A 24,540-nucleotide genomic window follows, 5' to 3' on the forward strand; every position below is an offset into this window, starting at 1 on the left:
GAATCATAAAAATGTTCATCATATAATATAAAGGGACAAAGACTAACAGAAGCTAAATGATACTGTCGTTTTTGTTTTACCTATCAAAAGTCTACCAAAAAATATTAACACGCTATCACAGCACAGCAAAATTATCAGTTGCATTTTCCAATTTCTTCTCAATGACCATGTGTTATTTCACAATCAGGGGAAAATCTACTCATTTAAAACATCCAAGATACATGATAACCAAAGCTGTCACACTGAACTGGTTTCCTAGGAAGTAACAGCAAAATTCAGAACCATCAGTGACCTTAGTTATCTAAAAAGCAGGAAATAATATATTAATAGTTCATCAGATATGAAGTGACTTAATTAGTAAGCAACAGTCTTGGAATAGAATTCTCATCTCACATAATGAGTTTTGGGAAATGTGCTGGGAGTTTATCTACTCTGTTATCTGTAAATGAACAATATTTCTTCCCCACCCACACTAACCAATTAGTCCAAAGAGTCAAGTGCTTTTAAGATGATGATGTTTACAAATATATTAGGGTTTTATCTATGCTCACATCTAGAAGTCATAAATCACATAAAAAGATTTCTCACAGTATCATTCCCAACCCGACATATTAAAACCCAAATGATTTCAGCCTAAGTGGCTGCCCTCTAAGAATCTTGTCGAGTGTGAAAGATTATGAAGTTTATTGTTTCATAAAGACAAGAAGCTTCTGAGAAGCCACACTGTCAGCCATGTAAGTGAGAAAGAGGACGGCCTAGGAAGGCATATAAAGGAGGCAGAGTGGGCTGAAGAGCCTGGATCCCACCCAGCAGAACTAACAGCAGCGTACTGAACCCCTTGACCACTCTCGCCTCTCTCTGTCTGAATCACCGCTCATCATTCCAGACCGACCTCAAAGACGAAAGCTCTCTCTTCATCTATCTTCCAAAAGAATGAGCATCTCCCTCCTCAAAAGGGTCCCCACTTCATACAAAAGAAAATTTAAATACTTAGTCAAGGCCATCCAGAGAGCACCCAATAAGACCCCAAGTTAAGACCCGCACACTTTGCACTCACCCCTCTTCTTCAGGGATCCTCTGTTCTCATCAGAACACACTGCTCTCAACCCTGCACTTACCTTCCTCTCAGCCCTGACTCATCTGGGCTTGACGTAATGCACTCCACCTGTTATGGATTGATTGTTGTGACCCCCCCCCACCCCCGGCAAATCCTTATGTTGAAGCCCTAACCCCCAAGGTGATGGTGTCTTTGGGGTAGTAATTAGGGTTATATGAGGTCATGAGGGTGCCCCCCCACCCATGATGGGATTAGTGTCCTTGTAAGAACAGGAAGAGAGACCAGAGCTTGCACCCTCTTGTGCTCCCTCTCTCCCTCCCTCCCTCTGTGTCTGTGTGTCTCTCCCTCTCTCCCTCTCTCTCTCTCTCTCTCTCTCTCTCCCCCTCACTCTCTCCCCACCATGTGATGACATAGCAAAAAGCTGGCCAGCTGCAAGCCAGGAGGAAAACTCTCACCAGGAACTGAATCTGCTGGCCCACGATCTTGGACTGCCCAGCCTCTAGAACTTTGAGAAATAAATGCCTGTTGTTTAAGCCACACAGTCTATGGTATTTTGTTATAGCCGCCTGAGCTGACTAAGACACCAGCCCAATGTATTTATTTGTTCATATTCATTCACATCAATTCATTCAACAAACATCAGAGGCGCTATTTGATGAGCACCATTCACACATCAGTGAGGAAAGCTGAGGAAAATCCCAACCCTCATGCAATTTCATAGTAGAGTGGGGTAGAAAACAAAGATAAAATAAACAGATAAAAGATATAAATTGTTAGACATGATACATTCTGTGGGAAAAAATAAAACATGGGAGGGGGATAGGGAAGGTTGGCTGAGGGAAGAGTTACATGTTTAAGATGGGGTGGTCAAGGAAGATCTCAGTGAGAAGGTGAATTATCTGAATCAAGAGCTGATGAGGTGGGGGCATAAGATACGAAGGATAGAGAGTTAAAGGGAAAGGAAGGACTCAGACAAAGGCCCTAAGGTGGGAGTATGCCTGGCATGTCTGAAGCATAGCAAAGCGGGTGAATGAGCAAGGGAAGAAAAGCAAGAGCTGCAGCCTGAGGGGAAGGTGGGCAGCACCCTGTATAAGGCCTTGCAGGCCCTGAGTAAGGGCTTCGGCTTTTCTGAGTAAGATGGGACACGGTGGACAGTTCAAAGAGGAGGTATGACACATGATTTGAGTTAGGTTTGAACATATTCCTTCAAGAGTTGTTGAGAACTGAATAAAAGGGAAAAGGAGCAGAAAACAAGGGACTAGCTATGGGGCTCCTGCAATAACCCAGATTAGAGATGCAGCACATTGAATCTGCCGATAGCAGTGAATGTGCTAAGAAGTCACTGGATTTTAAATATACTTAGAGAGGAGAGTAGACAGGGTTTGTTGCTGGAGTGGATTGGGTGAGATATAAAAGAAAAGAGGGTCAAGCATGACTCTAAGATTTTGGCGTGAACCAATGGGAAGCTGGAGGTGCCATTTGCTGTGTGAAGAATCAGGTGGGAACAGAGAGGGCAATATCTTGCCTATTACATATACAGGTGGGGGCTTTGAACAAGCAGTTAAAAAACTGAGTTCCGGGGAGAGGCCCAGGGTGGAGATAAAAATGTGGGTGTCAACATATATATGGTACTTAGCCATTCGACTGGATGAGAACACCAAGGCAGTGGGTATTCAAAGACAAAGAAAAGGTCAAGGACTAGGCCTCAGGGAACTCCAACACTGAGAGGTCAAGAAGATGAGAAAATTAACAAAGGAGACTGAGAAGCAGCAGCCAGTGAGGCAGGAAGAAGACCAGTTGAGTTTGATCAAAAATAGTATTTCCAGGGAAGCAAGTCATTCAAGCAACTGTGTCAAATGCTGCTTACAGGACTAAGGGATGACACTGGCTTTTGGAGGTGATTGTTAATCTTGACAAGAGCACGTCAGTAGAGTGGTGGAGGAGGACGCCTGACTAAAGTATATTTAAGAGTCAATGAGTGGGAAGAGCTAAGAAAAATAATAGACCTCGAGTACAGAGAGCCCCTTGAAGAGTCACCTTGAAAGTTGCTAAAAAAACAGGGAAGAGAGTGTTGGAAGGGAAGCCAAACCCCTAGGTGACCTGCACCCAGGGTCCACAGTAGAACAGGGCTCTAATTCATGATAATCAAGAGACTAAGCCACCAAGAGCACTTGTGACATACAGAGAGTACTAAGGAGAAATAATGGATACTCTTACAAAGGAAGCAGAAGCACAGATTCCTGCCTGCCTCCCCATCCCATCTGGGCCCCCAGACAGCAGTGACCACAGGGCACATGTCAATGTCCCAGCAGTGGTGTCCCACTGGCTCTTGTGTCATGTGACTCGCAAGGAAGGCTGCCTTGTGCCATCCTGACAAAGGAACCTGGTAAGGAGCTTTGCAGCACAGACTCGTTAGACAATCTCCCACAGAGGGGCAGAGGAAGACCTGCGGCTGCCTGTTAGGTGGAAGAATCAAGAAGGGGTGACATACCTCCCAGCCCTTGAGGAGGAGACTCCAATCACTGGCTCAGAAATATCAAAGCAAGAGCCTGGCCTCATTCTTTGCATTTTTTATCCCATCCACCTTTGAAGCTACTCTTAGCAAGCCATGGCCACACCCTCACTACCCTCTGATTTTCTGGATCAGCCAAGACCTGGAAAATCAAAGAACCTAGAAAATCAGAAATCACTGGGTCTCCTATTGTGTAGCAGACCTTTCTCCATGCAGAAGCCTGTGTCTTCTGATCTCTAGTCAGCTGCCATAAAACCCCTGGACTTAACCGTTTCTCTTTAAGAAAAAAACCAGACTGCACAGACAAGTAACAGAAGATGCTAAGGTCAGCCAGAGCATAAACTTCATCTCGTGCTTGTTCCTCCTTCCGATCTACTGATCCTCAGTCTGCTCTTCCTTTCCACAGCCAGAGAAGCATCACAGATGTATCTTACGTTACACATCCGATGTGTTACTGAAAAAATATGTGTGAATCTGGTTTTGTCAAATTAAATCAAATTTTAAAATGCTAGTTAAAGAAATTCCATGATGAATAATCTTTTTGAAAAGACAAGAATCCCTCTAGAAGAGAGAAGAATCACATATACATTTCTTTTTTTTTTCCATTGAGATATATTTGACATATAACATTGTGTAAATCTAAGGTGTACAACATGTTAACTTGATACATTTATTTACTGTAATATGATTGCCATTGTGTGGTAATTTAGCACTTCCACCACGTTATATAACTATTCTTTCTTTTTAATGGTTGGAATAACTATGTTCCATTCTCTTAGCAAGTTCGATGGTTATAATAAAATACTGTCCATGCATATACATTTTTAAATTTTAATTTGTCTATTAAGCATTTACTAAGTGCAAAGCCCTGTGCCAGGCACTCAGGAAACACAAATACACCCACAAGCCCCCTTTTCTTTTCTTTTTTTAATTAATTAATTTATTTATTTTTGGCTGCACTGGGTCTTCGTTGCAGTGCGCAGGCTTCCCATTGCAGTGGCTTCTCTTGTTGCGGAGCACAGGCTCTAGGCGCTTGGGCTTCAGTAGTTGTGGCACACGGGCTCAATAGTTGTGGCTCTCGGGCTCTAGAGCGTAGGCTCAGTAGTTGTGGTGCACGGGCTTAGTTGCTCCACGGCATGTGGGATCTTCCCGGACCAGAGCTCGAACCCGTGTCCCCTGCATTGGCAGGCAGATTCTTAACCACTGAGCCACCAGGGAAGTCTCACAAGCCCCCTTTTCTCAAGAGCTTATGTCACCACTTAAAGAAAGCTTGAAACTAATTATTTATTTTCACAAAAAAGCTGAGAATAAGAAAAGCACACTTTTTTTCACATTTTAAATTTTTGGAAATCGGGAGGTGCACTGTAATTGATGGCATCCTCCCATGGCTGTCCTCCAGCTTGCAGCTGTGACACAGCCATCACTGCCTCTAGAGGTCAGCTGTTCCCATTTGTTGACCCTTCGGTTGAGTTGTGTGCCATGTTGGAACTACGTGTTTTGAGTGTAACTGCCATTTATAATGTCTTCAAAAGGATTACGGTATGATACATGATTCAAACCAAAAGTGACTGTATACATAGGAAGGCATGGAAATAGCAAAGGGGCATGACATTGTTACCAGGGAAGCAAATATTTCTCGTTGGAAAAATACCCCCAATTCTATAGTTTCTTGTAAAGCAACAGCCATGTGTTAAGTGATGAGAAAGCCATGTGTCATAATATAACTGGCAGTCTTTTTTTCCCCCTAGTGTATGTGTCTTACATTGGTATATTTTATTCTTGGATATTACAGTAAACGTACAGGCAACAAAAGCAAAAATAGACAAGTGGGACTACATCAAACTAAAGAGCTTCAACATAGCAAAGGAAATAAGCAATAAAATGAAAAGGACACTTATGGAATGGGAGAAAATATTTATAAACCATACTTCTGAGAAGGGGTTAATATCTAAAATAGATAAGAAACTCCTACAACTCAATAGCAAAAAAACAATATTAGAACATGGGCAAAGGACTTGAAAAGACATTTCTCCAAAGAAGACATACAAACGGCCAACAGGTGCATGAAAAAGGTGTTCAACATCATTAGTCATTAGGGAAGTGCAACTTAAAACCACAAGATATCACCACACATCTGTCAAAATGGCTATTATCAAAAAGACGAGATAGTCACTATGGAGAACAATATGGAGGTTCCTTAAAAAACTAAAAACAGAACTACCATACGACCCAGCAATCCCACTACTGGGCATATACCCTGTGAAAACCATAATTCAAAAAGAGTCATGTACCACAATGCTCATTGCAGCTCTATTTACAATAGCCAGGACATGGAAGCAACCTAAGTGTCCATCGACAGATGAATGGATAAAGAAGATGTGGCACATATATACAGTGGAATATTACTCAGCCATAAAAAGAAATGAAATTGAGTTATTTGTAGTGAGGTGGATGGACCTAGAGTCTGTCATACAGAGTGAAGTAAGTCAGAAAGAGAAAAACAAATATCGTATGCTAACACATATATATGGAATCTAAAAAAAAAAAATGGTTATGAAAAACCTAGGGGCAAGACAGGAATAAAGATGCAGACCTACTAGAGAATGGACTTGAGGATATGGGGAGGGGGAAGAGTAAGCTGGGACGAAGTGAGAGAGTGGCATAGACTAATATATACTACCAAATGTAAAATAGATAGCTAGTGGGAAGCAGCCACATAGCACAGGGAGATCAACTCTGTGCTCTGTGACCACCTAGAGGGGTGGGATAGGGAGGGTGGGAGGGAGACGGAAGAGGGAGGAGATATGGGGATATATGTATATGTACAGCTGATTCACTTTGTTATAAAGCAGAAACTAACACACCATTGTAAAGCAGTTATACTCCAAAAAAGATGTTTAAAAAAAAAAAAAAAGACAAGAGATAAATGTTGGTGAGGATATGGAGATATCTGAACCTGTACACACAGGTGGTAGGAATGTAAAATGGTTCAGTTACTATGGAAAACAGTATGAAGGTTCCTCAAAAAACAAAAATGGAACTATCATATGATCCAGCAATTCCACTTCTGGGTATTTATCAAAAAGAATTGAAATCAGGATGTCAAAGAGGTACCTGCACTCCCGTGTTCACTGCATCATTATTCACAATAGCCAAGATATGAAAACAACCTAAATGTCCTTGACAGACGAGCAAGAAAAGAAAATGTGGTATATCCATATAACGGAATATTATTCGGCCTTTAAAAGGAAGGAAATCCTACCATATATGAGAACATGGATGAACCCAGAAGACATTACGCTCAATGAAACAGGCCAGTCACAGAAGGACAGACACTGCACCATTCCACTTATATGAGGTACCTAAAATAATCAGACTCATAGAAGCAGAGGGTAATGGGGACTGCCAGGAGTTAGTGAAGAGAGAAATGGGGAGGTGCTATTCTCCCCGCTATGCTCTTCCCCACTCTCCACTCATTCCTCCCCGCCGTAATGAGAACAAGATGCTCGAGTTTATCCCGCAGGCTAATGACCACATCGCCTGTCTGGCCTTAGGAGAGCCCCACCCTGACCATAACTAACTATCTTCCCTCTGTCTTTCAATTATCACCTTCCAAGAACTATAAACCTAAAATGTAGGCCAGGTCTCTGGATTTTCTGCAACAGCCTAAGGCACACGTCTTTTTTATGTTGACCAAACAGTTGCAAAATTCTGTGCTCCACCTTTCTTCTGACTTGGTCACCCAACTCTGCCATGTGTTTCCATCATCAACCTCACAGCAACAGCCCCAGGAGAAACAAGGGCGAAGCAATCACACAAAGTCCCACAGATGGAAGGAACTGGAGGCTTGCTCTATTATCCTCAGGTTCTGTAGGCTGATGATGCTTAGTTCTTAAACTTCAGAAGGGTGTAACATGACGCTGGGCATCCAAGCTAAAAAGCTACACTAGATATCATAAACTGGAAACCTGAAGTTATCTTTAGTCATACAAAACTATCTTCAGGGGATACAAGATGGGCAAAGAAGGAAATATTCCAGGGGAAGGGAGAAAGACCTTAATTTTACAATTTTAACTTTACCCACCCACTGCAATCTACTTCGCAGAATCAAATCTATAAAGATTTATGTGCTCTTATTCCACATCACCAAATTTTAAAAAGGGAGGTGGACAATCCCAAGGAGATTGAATTTCTTTTCCAAAGTGACACAGTGAGACAGGCACTCAGGATTCCAGCTTAAAGTAGAATTCAGGTCTCCTAACATTTAAATAGCAACAAACCAACTCATGAACCACATACTGACCAAAAATAAAGTCAACACAACACATGATACCAACTGATATTTCTTTAGAAAAATAAAAATGAAACAATGAATTACCTATTTTAGACTTTGGTTTGTTCAAATACCACAATTTTCCATAGACATGGGCCATACTTCATTATGCACAAGCTAATTCTTAAGTATTATGTGTAAAGATTTTCATGTGCCAGCAATATTAAATTAAAAATTAACTCATATTACTACATTATGCTCATTTCTTCAAAATGGAGAGACTGAAAAACAATTTTTTGTCTATTATATTAGCATGGTTTAGATTCAGCATTAATTTGTGTTTGGACTTCACCTGAGTGGCTCAAAATCAAATTTTTCCACCAATGCAAATAATGGATCTGAGTCAGGAGGCTGCTACAACAGGCGGGCAGGAGCTTGGGTGTCTGAAATAACAGGGTCAGGTCAGTAGAAATGGAAAGAAGCTACAAATATGAGAATGGTACCAAGATTTCAAGTCTGACCAAATAGGATAGTGATGGCAATAAAAGAGAAAAAGAATACAGGAGAAAGATGGCCAAGGCGTGGGAATAAGGAGCAAGGTGTTCAGTTGAGCTGCTGAATCTCATGTGCACACATGACACCCACAGGGACGTATCCAACAGGAAGGCAGAAAGAACTCAGGTGGACTTCAAGTGAAAAGTCCAGAGTAGAGATAGACGTGGAAGCCAATATGTTAAAAGATAACCGCTGGGCTTCCCTGGTGGCGCAGTGGTTGAGAATCTGCCTGCTAATGCAGGGGACACGGGTTCGAGCCCTGGTCTGGGAAGATCCCACATGCCGCGGAGCAACTAGGCCCGTGAGCCACAACTACTGAGCCTGTGCGTCTGGAGCCTGTGCTCCGCAAGAAGAGAGGCCACAATAGTGAGAGGCCCGCGCATCACGATGAAGAGTGGCCCCCACTTGCCACAACTAGAGAAAGCCCTCGCACAGAAACAAAGACCCAACACAGCCAAAAATAAATAAATAAAAATAAATTTAAAAAGAAAAAAGAAAAAACACAGTTCGAGTACTTTCTTTAAAAAAAAAAAAAAAAAAAAAAAGATAACCACTGAAATCATGAGAACAACAGCAATAATACCAGATCACCAAGAGGAAGCACACAGTGAGATGAAGAAAAGCCGGCGGAGGCCCACACTGGGGTCGTTAGCAATGGGAAGAGTCCGTGACGAAGAACAAGATGGAGCAGGTCAGAGAAGCAGGACAAACCAAGAGAGGTTCAGGATCTACGCTAGAGATGGAAAGAAAAGAGTCACCTGTGCCAGAGACCACAGAGAGGCAAGAGTGAGCAGGAGAGGAGGGCTCTTGGATTGGGTGGGTGGTCAGTGTGGTGGGACAGAAAACAATGTGGCAAGAAACTGAACAGAGAAAGGAAGGAAAAGCAGCCATGTCTACCGGCCTCCTGATAAAGCCTGAGGACGTCAGGGAGAAAGGCCTAGGACTGTAACTTGAGAGACAGCACAGCAAAGGGGATGAACCAATATTATTATGTCAACCATGCATATCAACTACATGAAGAGCTTCAAGTACGTCTGGCAAAAGCATATGAAAACCTGGGTCTAGACAACAACCATTCTGCCCATTAAAATCCACTCCCCACTGATATATATAAAATAGATAACTAATGAGGACCTACTGTATAGCACAGAGAACTCTACTCACTACTCTGTAATGGTCTATATGGGAAAAGGATCTAAAAAAGAGTGGGTATATGTATACGTATAACTGATTCACTTTGCTGTACACCTGAAACTAACACAACATTATAAATCAACTATACTCCAATAAAAATTTTTTTTAAAAATCCACTCCCCCCAAACATACACTCACTTTCACACACACACACACACTTCTAAATGAAAATGACTCTTCTAATACAATTACAAAAAAAGGACCTACATTTTATCAAAAGTGTAGATGTCATAAACTACACGGTTTGAAATACACCTTGCAAGTTTTATGTCAACATTTTACTCAAGAAATGACCTCTTAGTTTCTGAAATGCCTTGCTACTTTTATATCATTTTGACCTGAATTTGGTACTATCATGAGTCATTAGAGAAAAAAAAATCCATTAAAAATACAATTAAATTTTAGTTAACTCCAAAGTTGTATTGAAAATGTTAGCAAAGCCTTTATACTGTGATACTTACGTTGTAAAACAATTCTCAAAAGCTCCCAAATATCAAAGATTTTTCAGGCATCAGTGTTCTTATCCATGTGACGTCTTAGCACATGCTTTGTGTTTACATAAAAATATGGTTTTCAATCATTAAATGACCTACAAGGTTGAAGTTATGAAAAATGGTCATGAAAGCAGCAAATACCTGAGGTACTCACAGCTGTGGAGTAGGGATTATGAGCTCCAGTATTTTCAGCCCAGCAGCCACATCCATAAAGAGCAGCCTGGGGGGGAAAATAGATAAACACAATATTTTAAGATTATTACACGTAATTACTAGCTTTCAACAGAAGACAGAAATCATACCCATCTAACAAAGCCTCATCTAATAATGATGTATAGCAAATGAGCGATAACCAGAGGTTGTGTAAGACCTACCCGAACAATGGTTCAAACATTAACAAAGCTATATTTTCAGCTATGTATTAATCTAAAATTTTTCAGAAAATTGCAAAAGAAAGTTTCTTAGTCTCATCAACAGTAATTTTTTCCTTCCCTGAAAAATCTTCCCTCTATTGTAGTTTGTCAGGTGTTGCTCTTCTGGCCCCTTGAAATCACTGTGGTTGCCTTAAAATAACACTTGTCAAACTAGGTGTGTGTCAGATTTCTTGGGGAGCACGATGATAGGAACCTTGGTTCCCAGATACCCTGATGGTCTGGAGGTTGCCCCAGGATTCAGCATCATTAACCCGGGCCTAGGAGCCCGGAACGCGGGTGGTCCTCCTGCCACGCTCTAGCAAATGCTGCTTTAGGTTTTAGTGCCTCTTCCCTGCCTCCTTCGGGGTGGCACAACAGGAACTGCAAACAGGTATGCACGAAGGGCCCAGTACCTGCTCACCACTGTGCTAGATTCTGCCAGATAGAAAGAAAGGAGACAAAAAGGCCTGTTCAAGCTAATCGCTTTGTGAGGTGGTGGAATAAATGTATATGTCTGAAACCACCAGGAACACAATAAGCTGCTGTGGTTTTATAAAAGTGTGTGACAATCATTCCTATTTTGTTTCCGACAGTGCCACCCAGAACGTCTGGATTCACCTCTTCAATATTCACAATGATTTTCTCTGCCTTTGGAAGGGGAATCACAATTGATAACTGTTCCATTCCTTAGAAGCAGAATTAGAAAAACCCTTAGATAGCTATTACAGAGAAATACAAGGAGGCATGGTCAGGAATGTTCATTATCACCTGTTTGATAAGAATGAAATACTGAAAACAACATAAATTCAATCAGTACAGAAATGGCTAAATAAACACTGGCATAGCAATATGTGGAATTTGTTTCAAACATTAGAAAAAAGGATTAAGTTTCTTTAAAAAGATTTTTAAGAACTATTACAGAAGAAACTCTGAAACCTATTGAGTTAAAAAACAAAACAGCAAACTACAAGACATTCAGTATTCTCTGTGATTGGTGAAGGCAAAAGATACTCCCATAAAATAGCACAGTTATATTCTAGAAACTCACTTGTGAGGACTGGAAGAAGAAGCTTAGACTGAGAATGGTGACCAGACAGACTTCAGCTTTCTATGATATTTTATTCTTTTTTACAAGGACTTTAGAACTACTTTGCTCTAATATTCTACCCAGAACAGGGATTTTCGTGAAATATCCCAGGCACTTCTGATACTGAGAACCTCACCACCTCATGTGGGAACATATACCCCTTCTGGACACTTTCCATTGGTGGAAAGTGCTTCCTTAACTTCCACCTACCAATCCTAGGTCTACTCTCTGGAAATACTTTAACCTTCCCCTAAAGTTCTCCTAATTTTTGAAAACACCTATTCTAATGCCCTGATTTCTCTTTTCTCTCTCAAAGAATTTGTGAACTGCTCCCCAAGACATTGAGATGCACACACCCACCCCACTTCCCTAATGACCCTCCTTGAGAAATGATCCAGGGTCCAGGATAATTGGAGATGAAGTCGGACCATGTTCGTGTGATCCACAGTTGCCATCCCCCACTGTCAATGACAATACCCCTCTTAAAAGTAGAACCAAGAACTGAACACAACACCCCTGATATGGCAGGCATATTGAAAACACCATGCTTCTAAAACACACAAGACAAATGGGTGGGTGTGGCAACTAAAAGCTCTGTGGAATTAACTCAACATATGGATTTCAGAATAACATGGCAGACCTGTGGGATAAGCCATTCCACTGGTACTACCTAGGCTGGGTGTTGGGTCAGCCGAAGTCTCAGAGAACGTGTGACCTCCGTGGAAGGGCCCATTCTTCCTTCACTGGAAACCCTGGATCTTAGCCCATTGCCCTTTCCATTTCCCACAATTATCTTGACCAGGAGTCTGCACCTAAAAAATAGTAAATATGGCCAAGAGGACACCCCTGAGAAGCCCAGTGGAGGCCATGAAAAGGAAGTTTATTCTTACTCTTGTTTCTCCTCTCTACACAAAATTTCCTTTATGCTATCTCTCCTCAATTTCATGACCTAAAGTTGTCTTCCTTCTCAACCTTCTGAAATTGGTTGGGCTGAGACAGTGATGGCTAAGATAAAAGAAAGAATCAGAGACTGTCCCTCTCGTATCCACTCCTTTGGATAAAACATCACAACCTTAAGCAGATCTTTAAAAACAAGAGCAACAGCAAAAGGCTTCCTTCTTTTTAGGAGTAAAATTTTATCAAAGCTACTATCATGCAGTAAAAGTAGGTCATACAAATGATGATATTATTATAACTTAATCTTCTCTGGGTCTTCGTTTCCTCTTTTATAAAATGAGGGTAATAAAAACACCCACCTCACAGTCTTGTAGGATCATGGGAATTTAACACACTTGCTGCACAGAGCCAGTGATTAATAAACGGCAGCTGCAGCTGTTATTAGGCGGCACTATGATAAGCAACTGAAATGCATTATGTCATTTAACCTTCTAGAACTTTGTAAGGTAGCTATTTATCCCCATTTTGTAGTTGTGGAAAGTAGAACTTAACGGCATTGAGTAACTTGTCCATGGGGAGGGGACTGGTAAGCGGGGGGGAGTGGGGTCAGAATAAAGTTTTACCTAAATCCCAAATCCACACTCTTAGCCCCTAAACTCAACTGCCTGTTTGTGTGTGGGTAGGGTGAGGGTTGGGGGAGAGTAGAACATAATGACAATAATTCCTGTCTCGTGTCCCGTTTGTAAATTCTAACTATTACGATAAGCTGAGGAAGCAAACAAGTTCTAATTCAAATTGCCACTTCAGCAGCTGGGTAATACGGGTAATATGCTAAAATTTTTAAAGAGTTACTTGTGCATTTAAAATGTATATAAGAATAGCTAGTTTCAGCACATTTAAAAAAATAATCTTTGCTTTTTTAAATAGTTTGCTTGAGTATTTTGTTTCATTCTGTCCTGATCGTCAAGAAGAACAGCTCCTTACCTCCCATCTGATGCTTGCATATTTCTAGGCTTATTGCTTCTCCTCTATCTCAGCAATATAACACGATTAAGCAACTGTGTTTCCCTGTAAGCACCTTTCTTTACTCCTCCACACCCTTTCCTGATTTATCAGCTCTCACAAACTATGCATTCATAAACCAGCCAAGTGGGGCAAATCAATATGTAAGGTGTTTTTTTTTAATTGAGGTACAATTGACACACATTATATTAGCTTCAGGTGTACAAAATAATCATTCAATATTTGTATATATTGCAAAATGATCACCACAATTAGTCTAGTTAACATCCGTCATCATACACAGTTACAGAATTGTTTTTCTTGTGGTGAGAACTTTTAAGACCTACTTTCTTAGCAACTTTCAAATGTGTACGTGTTAAGTTTTACAGTATTTCTTTTTCCAGGGCAACCCCAAGTGCAGGGTTCGGTGTAATATCCCGCTAACGTAGTCCAGCACTATGCTTGGTTCTGTTGTTGCTATTTTGCTAACGAAATCAAACAAAAACCAGTAAGAAAGTCATGGGAATTACAATGCAATGAAGGCGCCTCTGCTGGCTTTTCTCTCTCTTTCTCTACCGAGGCATCCAGATCTGATATGCCAAGCTTGGTTTTCTTATTCCAAACTTGATAAATACACAGGGCTTTATAATGTGGAAAAATACCATGACCAGACAAAGGCTTTTTATACTGAGCTCAAAGCATTTCCACATGTTGAGTAATCATTCCTCATAAAGCCCCTTGTATGGTAGGCAAAGAGTAGCACAAAATTAATTATTCTTCCCTTCCCCTTCCCACCGTAGGACTGTGAGTGACTTGTCCACAATAAAGGGCAGATCAGGGAACATCACTTGGGGCTTTGCAAAGATGTCCTCCACGAGGCAGATCACTCTGCTCCAAGCACTAGCTAACCACGTGTCCAAAGCAACTGTGACACTGACTCTTCTTCAAACGTGAGAGACAAAGCACACAGAGCATGCCAAGCGGTGCTACAGATGCAACACGAGATCCAAGCACTGAGCTTAAACGCACCCTGTGCAACAACTTTAACAGATTCTGTGAGGGTGTCCAATTCATTTGTTCACTCAACAAATATTTATTAAGGCTGTAAGTAATGTGCCAAATTGGTTTATTCTCAGCAAGGTTATTAGATCAAATGGATTGTTAAATTTCATTCTCAGTTGGGTACTAAAGGCTGGATGGAGATGGGGAGTCAGGGGTGAAGAAGATGTACAAGTCAACAGGGAATAAGCCAGTTGCACATAAATTAGACCCTTCTATCTCGATTTCTCAAGTGGTATCATGTGTTGGTGACTTGGACTAGTCAGTCTATAAAATAGCTGAAATGCTTAATCAGAGGAGGGATTAGAGGGTCAAAATGTTACTGTTCCTTGAATGGAGGAAATACAAAATGTAACTCTAAAACTGTGTTTCCACCTGGAAAGCAAGCAGCCATATAGTCAGGTGCTGGATCCTAAAGAGAATGACATTTACAAAGAAAGAAAATGGAAATGGATGCACATTTATTAAATGTCTGATAAATGCCCAGGCCAGTACCTAGCCTGCTGAAAGTAGCCAAACATAGGATTACCAATTGTAAAGACCAGGAAGAACCCTATTACTGTGAGATACGTTTTAATTTTAGAAAGAATCCTGAACAGGTATTTGATGATTTATACTACATAAGTGTTAAGAACAATAATCATTTGTTTTTTTCTAAAGAAAAAAAATATATCTCTACTGGTTCAAAAACTTGCAGGCTAGAAAATTCCATGTTTCGACTTGGAAAGCTAGTTTAAAAACCCCAGAATCACTTACCTGCCCCACTCTCCCTGGATGTTTCAAGGCCAAGCCTCCACTGGAGACGGCGGCAGCCACGTTCCCTTCGTGGTCCACGACCACAGCGCCCACCGTGTCCAAAGTGCCTGAGTCATTCTCCTGCGGAGCAAAAGTGGCCAGAGCATTCGCTAAGCACGGTGTGTGACAATGATGTGACCACACAGCACTTGTCGGGACAATCATGACATAACAAAATCTGAGCTAATCCTTAACCGGAACATTCAGCAATCTCCTGAAATTATTTATTATCAAGTTGCCACTTAAACTGGTTCAAGTCAAAACTTATTTTCCACTGTAAGATCCTGAACCAAGGGTGTCTGGTTGCTCTTCTCTAATAATAAGCCTAATGTGCCTTTCTAAGGGAGGAAGAAAAAAACAATTTAATATAAATTACAGTATATCGCCGTGTCTCCTTAATCTCAAGAATTAAGTTCACGATTGAGAATTTATAGAGGAAAAGATCTATGATGTAAGTGAACTAATAAATGTCCTTATTAGTATTTTTTAAATATTATATACAAATTTCTAAAAGTAATATATTCAGCACAATAAATGAAGAGAGTGACATTTCTAGTCTTGGTGTAGACCATGCTACAATTTTCTTTTATAATTCCTTCCTTCTGAGAAACTTAATGGCCAGCTCCCTTCTCTGCTATATTAATAACATGGTTGCCAATCATATGGCAGAAAACTGCATATTCTTGGGAGGCATCTTTGTGTTTCTGTGTCTTGCTCCAGGTCCCACATGCTTAAGGCATTTCACATGTAGTGACCACAAGCAGCTGTCTCCTACCTCAAAGATTTCTGGTTCACCTGTGCGAGGCAGACAAACTTTACACTGCTGGATAAAAATCAGAAGTAAAGGAAGTGGGAACAAAGTTTCATGAAAAATTATCTTTTTTATATATTAAAAAGGAAGGCTACTACAGGTCTTTAGGTTCATAGCGGTCATGGTGGTATTCTTACACTAGGGCACTGGTGCCCCAGAACCTGAGACCCCTACCCTCACCCTAGCACTCAAGTCTGTATGAAAGAGTCAGGCAGAAGCCCATGTTCAACGAGACCAGCTCTCCCTCCTGTGTGGTTTATGCTCATACTACTTACTGAGCAAGACATTATTCGTGCTGAGGGGGTACCTGCCTGAGTGGTTTTTGAAATACCACACTAAGGCTAGCCCCAGAAAAGTCAATGGGCTCCCAAGGCCACCTCAGAAGTTGAGCAACATTGAAGGGAGTTTTGAAATATTGGAAGCAGAATGTAAACAAAAGATTTTTCCTTAAAGCAAACTAGAAAATGCAGAGGCAGACTATGCCACAATGAACATTATATTAAGTCTATTAGGAGAAGGTATATCTAGATGTTTGCATTTCTTTGGTTCTTGCTCTAAATTCTAACTCCCCTTAAATATACTGTTCCACTATGACAGTACTTACTTTGATACAACAGGTGTAACTGACTGAAATGCATGCTGTGTCCCTACTCTCCCTTTTAACAGCAGCTGGGGAAGACCAGCCAGTGGATCAACATGGCCATATCCCAGAATATCACAGTTCTTCTGGTGGTAGGTTGTCTGACTTTTAAGGATAGTTTCCTAACCTGACTGTAAACCTCTGAGGAAAGGTCTGATCCACTGTTTCATTCTGCCCACAGCAGACATTAAGGACATCCTTATTCTTTAAGACAACCCTCAGAATGGGAGAAAATATTTGCAAACGAAGCAACCAACAAGGGATATCTCCGAAATATACAAACAGCTCATGCAGCTCAGTATCAAAAAAACAAATAACCCAATCAAAAGATCTAAATAGACATTTCTCCAAAGAACACATATAGATGGCCAAAAAGCACATGAGAAGATGCTCAACATCACTAATTACTAGAGAAATGAGAATCAAAACTACAATGAGGCATCACCTCACATCGGTCAGAATGGCCATCAACAAAAAATCTTCAAACAATACATGCTGGAGAGGGTGTGGAGAAAAGGGAACCCTCCTGCACCGTTGGTGGGAATATAAATTGGTACAGTCACTATGGAGAACAGTATGGAGGTTCCCTATAAACCTAAAAATAGAGCTACCATATGACCCAGCAATCCCACTCCTAGGCATGTAGCTGGAGAAAACCAGAATTTGAAAGGATGCATGCACCCTGATATTCACTGCAGCTCTATTTACAATAGTCAGGACATGGAAGCAACCTAAATGTCCATCGACAGAGGAATGGATAAAGAAGATGTAGTACATATATACAATAGAATATTACTCAGCCATAAAAAGGAACGAAATAGTGCCATTTGCAGAGACATGGATAGACCTAGAGACTGTCATACAGAGTGAGGTAAGTCAGAAAGAGTAAAACAAATATCATATATTATCGCTTATATGTGGAATCTAGAAAAACAGATGAACTTATCAGCAAAGTAGAAATAGTCACAGATGTAGACAACAAACTTACGGTAACCAAGAGGGGAAGAAGGGGTGGGACAAATTGGGAGATTGGGATTGACACGTATACACCACTACGTATAAAATAGATAACTAATAAGAACCTACTGTTTAGCACAGGGAACTCTACTCAATGATCTGTGGTGACCTAAATGGGAAGGAAATCTAAGAAAGAGTATATATACGTATACATATAACCGATTCACTTTACTGTACAGCAGAAACTAACACAACATTGTAAAGCAACTATACTCCAATAAAAATTTAAAAAATAAAAATAAAATAAACTTGGAGTAAATAAAGCACATCTGTATCCCTGGTGTAACAAAACCAAGCCCAGTAAGTGACGATACATGCCCTGCCATTCTAACGTCTGTCTTCCATCTCCTTTTCTCAAGATTCAATTTCATACAAGGCCAGAGAATGACACTATCTTAGGGAAGATTAACAATAATCAGATTTACTCATTTGGTACAGACTAAGTGGAGTCTGTCTTCTTTGGTAGATAAGATGGAATTATCAAAGTAAAGAAATGCATTGGACACATTTTATTCCAGAAAAGAGAGATAACCCTAAAGACAAATGTACTTTTAAGATGAACATTTGTTTCATTTTTCTAAGAAATAATTCCTAAATCTTTATATCCTTGCAACCCCAGATAGAGATTGTTTCTTGTTCAGATGCCAAGTCTTAACGTCATCTACAGGAGGGCTTCTCAAACTTTAATGTGCATACAAATCAATTGGAGAACCTGTTTGAACGCAGATTCTGATGGAGTAATCTAGAATCAGTCACGACTGTACATCTAAAAACCCCCGAGTAATGCTGATGCTGATGTTACTGCTCCATGGACCCTACTTTGAGAAACAAGGTCTGAGAGCATCCCACAAGGTCATTATCAGCCAGATGTCTGCTCTACTCATTCTAAGGCAAATAACTTCATAGGCACAAATCTGCTGAAGGAGAAACTTAAACCACCTAAGACCAACATTATGTCAGCATAAAAGATTTAAGCTCTATCTTGTTCAACTATCAACTGGCAGCATATCACCACAACCATAACACCATGAACACACTACAAGGTATTTTAAAGTATGATCTTATTAATCTTGCTGGTTCTTTTAGAAATAGACAACTCTCATGCAAATAAAGAGGCACTGTAAAATAACTTTCCTCAAAAACAGCAACGACAAAGTCAGGAAAGGGTATTCGTTATTAGTTCTTTTTTTATTAACTGTGACTGCTGATCCTACTCAAACATTCTATAAAGTAGAACTTTACTGAGGGGACACATAACATATACACGATGATATACGTTATCTGTAAAACAATTCTCTTAGCATTTCAATCAGGATATTGTGAACTATAACTCTTATCCCTAACCAAACTACTACAGAAAGACACAAAAGGATTATACAGAGATGGATTTACTGTAACTTGTTTTTCAAAAATGAAAAATCAAGCAAAAAATAGAGAATCCTGCTCCAAATTAAGCTAAATATTCCTAATGGCTTGCAACACCTGCAAAAATCAGAATTACTTCATAAATATTCAAGAATTAGTTCACAGATTTCACATACTGAAAAGCAACTTGAAGGATGATGAAATAACATTTAAGCATTTTTATGAAGTGCAGATAAATTGAGTGAAAGACAAACACTGGTATTTTGGCTATAATAATTTCACAGAGCTCGTCTGTACAAGAATGAAATCTAAGAAAGGCTAAAAAACACACAAATGACTGTTATTATATAGAGCTGCTATTATACTCTTACACTCCATAAATACTTAGAAGTACATGCACCACATAGATACACATGGACCTATTGTCCCTGACTGAAACATGCTAGTTGCATTAATTTTTTTAGATAAAATTGTGACTAAAAAGCAATGGCATAAACTATAGTTCCCATCGGAATAAACACATGTATATAAAGTTGGCATAGAGATTGCATGTGTTATGGAAAAGACTGAAATAAAACTTTCGTGAAGTAACCAAGGATCTAGTAATCTCTGCTGGGCTTAATGTCAAAAGTTTTCATTTTTCTTGCTCCAAGTTGGAGATGGCTGTTACACAGTTATTGTATGAATTAAATTAAGTAACACATGTAAACTAATAAATCCCTCAGAACAAAATGTAGGTACTTTCCACGTGAAAATTAAGCCTCTAACCTACACTCTAACTCTGGAACCTGCCAAGAGACACCATCTATCAGTTACTTATCTCATTAACTTGGTCTTTCTTCTGTACAGAATTATTCCAATATCAAATAGCTAAAATACAAGAATAATATCTCAAGTGTAAAAGTGCATCCTGAAACTGATGTATGGTGGGATTATCCTAATACAATAATAATACATTGTTGTTTTTTTTTTAAAGATACCAAACCTTCCCAGTACACCTTTGTTAGGCTGAAAGCAGCATTATGATTGGCCTGAGCTTCCACTTGAGAAACGCAGCTGACTTAACGCCCTCTGCGACAGCACAGTAACTTCAGCATAAAGCTTTACCACCTTCGAGCATCCTAAAGATGGAACGATAGCTCTGGCTACAAGAGACTTAGATCTGGCTCTAGGTATATCTCCTAAAACCAGCCCCCTACAGTGGGGCCACTGTGGGCTCAGAGTATATCAGCTGTGTGTGTAAAAGAAGTACAATTTAGCTAGAATTATCTACTTTCATGTGTCTGGCTTGGCTGAAACCAAGGAAAATTTGGATATAAGAATATCCAGTGACCCTTCAGAAAAATCACCCTTCTGATGTCCAATACTACAAATGATGTTTCTGTAAGCTACAGTCATAATGTCTATTTTTAAATAAACCTTTATTTTCTTTGCTTAATAAATATGCATTAAAATTTTTGCAGCACTATATAATTAGTGCCAAACATATCTACAACAGAGAAAAAAATTATATTATATAAAAATCTCTGTTATTAATTCCCTAAATCACTCAACACTGAAAACAGAAACCTTTTCAGCTCAAAATAAAAATAAAGTGTGTTAACAATGCTTTTAAGGGGCTTTAATATATCTGGATTACAGCTTTAATTATAAATTCATATCATAACAAAGTTCCAGAGGATTACCCCAAAATTCCAGACTCTCAAAGGACAATGTTTTCCAACTGGCAGAATTCCTATATAGTGTTCTGGTGGCTAATCTCAGTTTTTTTTTTTAATAATCTTACAAATAATGAATTATGGATTTTTTTCTCTTCAAAATGGAACCGTTTGAGAGCCTCAGTGTACATGTTGAGTGAGCCCGTGTAAGTGATGGTAGAGACCAGATGAACATACTCATGACTTAGATTATTACACAGTTGAACAGTAAAAACCACCACGATAGCTTTATACAGTTTTAAATCATTTTTATTCTTATTCATATGTTGTTTAATTAATATTATTTAATTTGAACTCATAATGAACCACTGGTTAAGGATAGCAACCTAAGATATACTGGAGTTGAAATAAAAATTAAGGAATTTAAGAATGATGATAATTCTGACAAGTTCCTTAAGATAATATTAACTAGATCATTAAATTGCATCCATTTGATAAAAACACTTATAGAATATATCTCAATGACTTAAAATCAGTTTAAAAATTAATGATGAATATATCTAATTTGGCTTCTTGTTTTTCTGGAGTAAGTATTAATCACAATTTTAAAATTCTAAATCAAAAAAATTTTAATTCTAAATTAAATATACACACCTAGCTATGACCCAGCAACTACACCCCTAAATATTTACCCAAGAGAAAGCAAAATATACATGACAAAAGACTTGTCAAGAATGTTTATAGCACCTTAGTCAAACTGCAAGAGTCAAAACCTAGAAACAACCCAAATGTCTATCAAGAGGGGAATGGGTACACAAACTGTGATACAGGCAACAGTGGAGGACTGCTCAGCAATAAAAAAGAACTAGTGATATGTACAACGATATGGATAATCTTTTAGATGTATGCTGAGTAAAAGAAGCTGGACACAAGAGAGTACATAATATATGATCCCATTCATCTGAAGTTTTAGAACAGGTAAAACTACTCTATGGTGAAAAAGAATCAGAAAAATAGTTGTCTTGGGAAGGAGGTGTGGACTATGAAGGGGTATGAGGAAACTTTCTAGAGTAGTAGCAATATCATATCTTGTTACATGGTTGTATACACATATCAAAATTCATCAAATTATACACTTAAGACTGTGTGTGTGTTGCTGTTTGTAAGTTTTACCTTAAAAAAAGAAATCAACAGCTGATGTATCTATTTTAAAGTACACAACCAAGAATTCAAAACGTCAGGTCATGAACAAATTTTTCAATTTTTTCCTAATAGTATAATACAGTTATATTTATATAACATTTAATACACATTTGATTGCAATTGTAAGCAAGTGGGGGCGTTGGAAAATATGAAAGAGATAGTAAAAAATATGAATGAGAAAAAGTCTAATGTATGCCCAACTGGAAAGAATAGACAGAATAGAGAAATGAAAATATTTAAAGAGAAAATAGCTCAAATTTCCCCAGAACTGATGAAAAACAAGAATCCAGATCTCTAGGAAGCCAGAGAGAAAGAAAGGGAGCCAGATAGAAAGGAAAGCTCACCACAACAGAATGAAGGCAGAAATCCCAAAGTCCAATGGGAGCCAGAAGGCAGTGGTGTATTTTCAAGGTACTCAGAGAAAAGTAACTATAAACATAGAAGTGGGTACCTAACAAAATTACCTTTTAGGAACAAAAATAAAATAAATACATTTATAAATTAAAAAATAAAATTTGTTTACCACCAAGAGACCTGCACTTAATGAAATCCTAAAGGACCATTCTATTTAATACTGCAAACTGCCCTCCTTCTAATCCTCCCTACCACCTACTCATAGGCAATCCTAATCTTCCTTTCTTGACTCTGCTTTATCTTTTTCCCATAACATGTCATCATCTTCTAAAATATAACACATATTTTCATATTATTTAAACTGCCAATCTCCCCCGAGACTGGAAGCTCGACAAAGGCAGTAATCTTTGTATGTTTTAGGGACTTCCCTGGTGGCCCAGTGGTAAAGAATACTCCTTCCAACGCAGGGGACATGGGTTCGATCCCTGGTTGGGGAACTAAGATTCCACATGCCGCCGCGGAGAAACTGAAACCCGCGTGTCACAACTACTGAGCCTGCGTGCCGCAATCTACAGAGCCCACGCGCCCTGGAGCCCACACGACCTGGAGCCCACGCGTCACAACTAGAGAGAGAAAACCCGCACACCACAACTAGAGAGAAGCCCAGGCGCCACAACTAGAGAGAAGCCTGCACCACAATGAAAGATCCCACATGCCTCAACGAAGACCCTGTGTGCTGCAACTAAGACCCGCCACAGCCAAAAAAATAAAGGAAATAAAGAAATAAATTTTTTAAATCTCTGTATGTTTTATTCACTAACATACGCTAAGCATCCAGAAAAGTACTTGATACCTCTTAAGCACTCAATAAATACCTGTTGAATGAATGAATGAACAAATGAATTATATACTTTAAGAAGAAGGAAAATAAATGCTGTCATCCGAATGTGTCCTTCCAAAATTTACATGTTGAAATCTTAATCCCCAAGGTGATGGTATTAGGAGGTGGGGCACTGGAAGATGATTAGGTCATGAAGGCAGAGCCCTCATGAATGGGATTATGCCATTCTAGAAGAAGCCCAAGAAGCTCCCTTGTCCCTTCTGCCATATAAGGTTATAGCAAAAAGATAGCCATCTAGGAAGTGGGTCCTCACCAGACACCAAATCTGCCTACGTCTTGATGTTGGACTTCCCAGCCTCCAGAACTGTGGTAAATAAATTTCTATTGTTTGTAAGCCATCCGGTCTATGGTATTTTGTTATAGCAGTCTGAAAGGACTAAGACAATAATCCAAGAAGGAAAAGGACATTCAGGAATGAAACGAGGAATAGGTAAGCAAATAAAATGGCAAAACTTCATGTAAATCAAAATTAATATTGTCTTTAAAAATAATAATGGTTAGGGACCTCCCTTGTGGTGCAGTGGTTAAGAATCCACCTGCCAATGCAGGGGACACGGGTTCGAGCCCTGGACCAGGAAGATCCCACATGCCACAGAGCAACTAAGCCTGTGTGCCACAACTACTGAGCCTCCACTCTAGAGCCCGCAAGCCACAACTACTGAGCCCACGTGCCACAACTACTGAAGCCCACGTGCCTAGAGCCCATGCTCCACAACAAGAGAAGCCACCAAAATGAGAAGCCCATGCACCGCAACAAAGAGTAGCCCCCACTCACCACAGCTACAGAAAGCCCGTGCGCAGCAACGAAGACCCAACGCAGCCAAAAATAAATAAATTAATTAAAAATAATAACGGTTATTATTAGAAGGTCAAGATTGGGTTTTAAAATCTGGCTATATGTTATTTATCAGAGATACACTTGAAAAATAAGGACATGGAAAAGCTGGAAGAGGAAAGGGAAAAGAGAGAGAGATACCAAGCAGGTACCAATCCAAACAATGCAGCTATATTAACATCAAGAAAATTAAGTTTTAAGACAAAAAGTTAATAGAACTAAAGAGTCTCTCTGTGATAAATACTGAAAGTTTAGATACACCACGGAGATGTAGTAATTCTAAATTTGTATGTACCTAAAATAAAAAATAGCCTCAAATGTATGTAAAGCAAAAACAGAGCAACAAGGAGAAATCGGCAAACCATAATACCTCACAATGAGATATTTTAACACATTTCTCTCAACTATGAATAGGTCA

General features: G+C 39.5%; 1 protein-coding gene across 9 annotated transcripts in view; it reads right to left on the reverse strand.

Moving 5' to 3' along the window:
- The window catches only part of TASP1 (taspase 1), a 371,502-nt gene that overhangs the window by 249,742 nt on the left and 97,220 nt on the right, over positions 1-24,540 (reverse strand). For 5 of the 9 annotated variants that reach the window (XM_059897550.1, XM_059897547.1, XM_059897551.1 and 2 more), the window contains 2 exons: positions 15,300-15,419; positions 10,227-10,305 (listed from right to left, as the gene is read on the reverse strand). In XM_059897550.1, the coding sequence (XP_059753533.1) occupies positions 10,227-10,305; positions 15,300-15,419 (199 nt within the window). The remainder of the gene's footprint in view (positions 1-10,226; positions 10,306-15,299; positions 15,420-24,540) is intronic. The other 4 variants (XR_009497636.1, XM_059897552.1, XM_059897553.1 and 1 more) reach the window with 1 other exon arrangement.

Source organism: Balaenoptera ricei, chromosome 15, assembly GCF_028023285.1.
Source record: "Balaenoptera ricei isolate mBalRic1 chromosome 15, mBalRic1.hap2, whole genome shotgun sequence".
Lineage (NCBI taxonomy): Eukaryota > Metazoa > Chordata > Mammalia > Artiodactyla > Balaenopteridae > Balaenoptera > Balaenoptera ricei.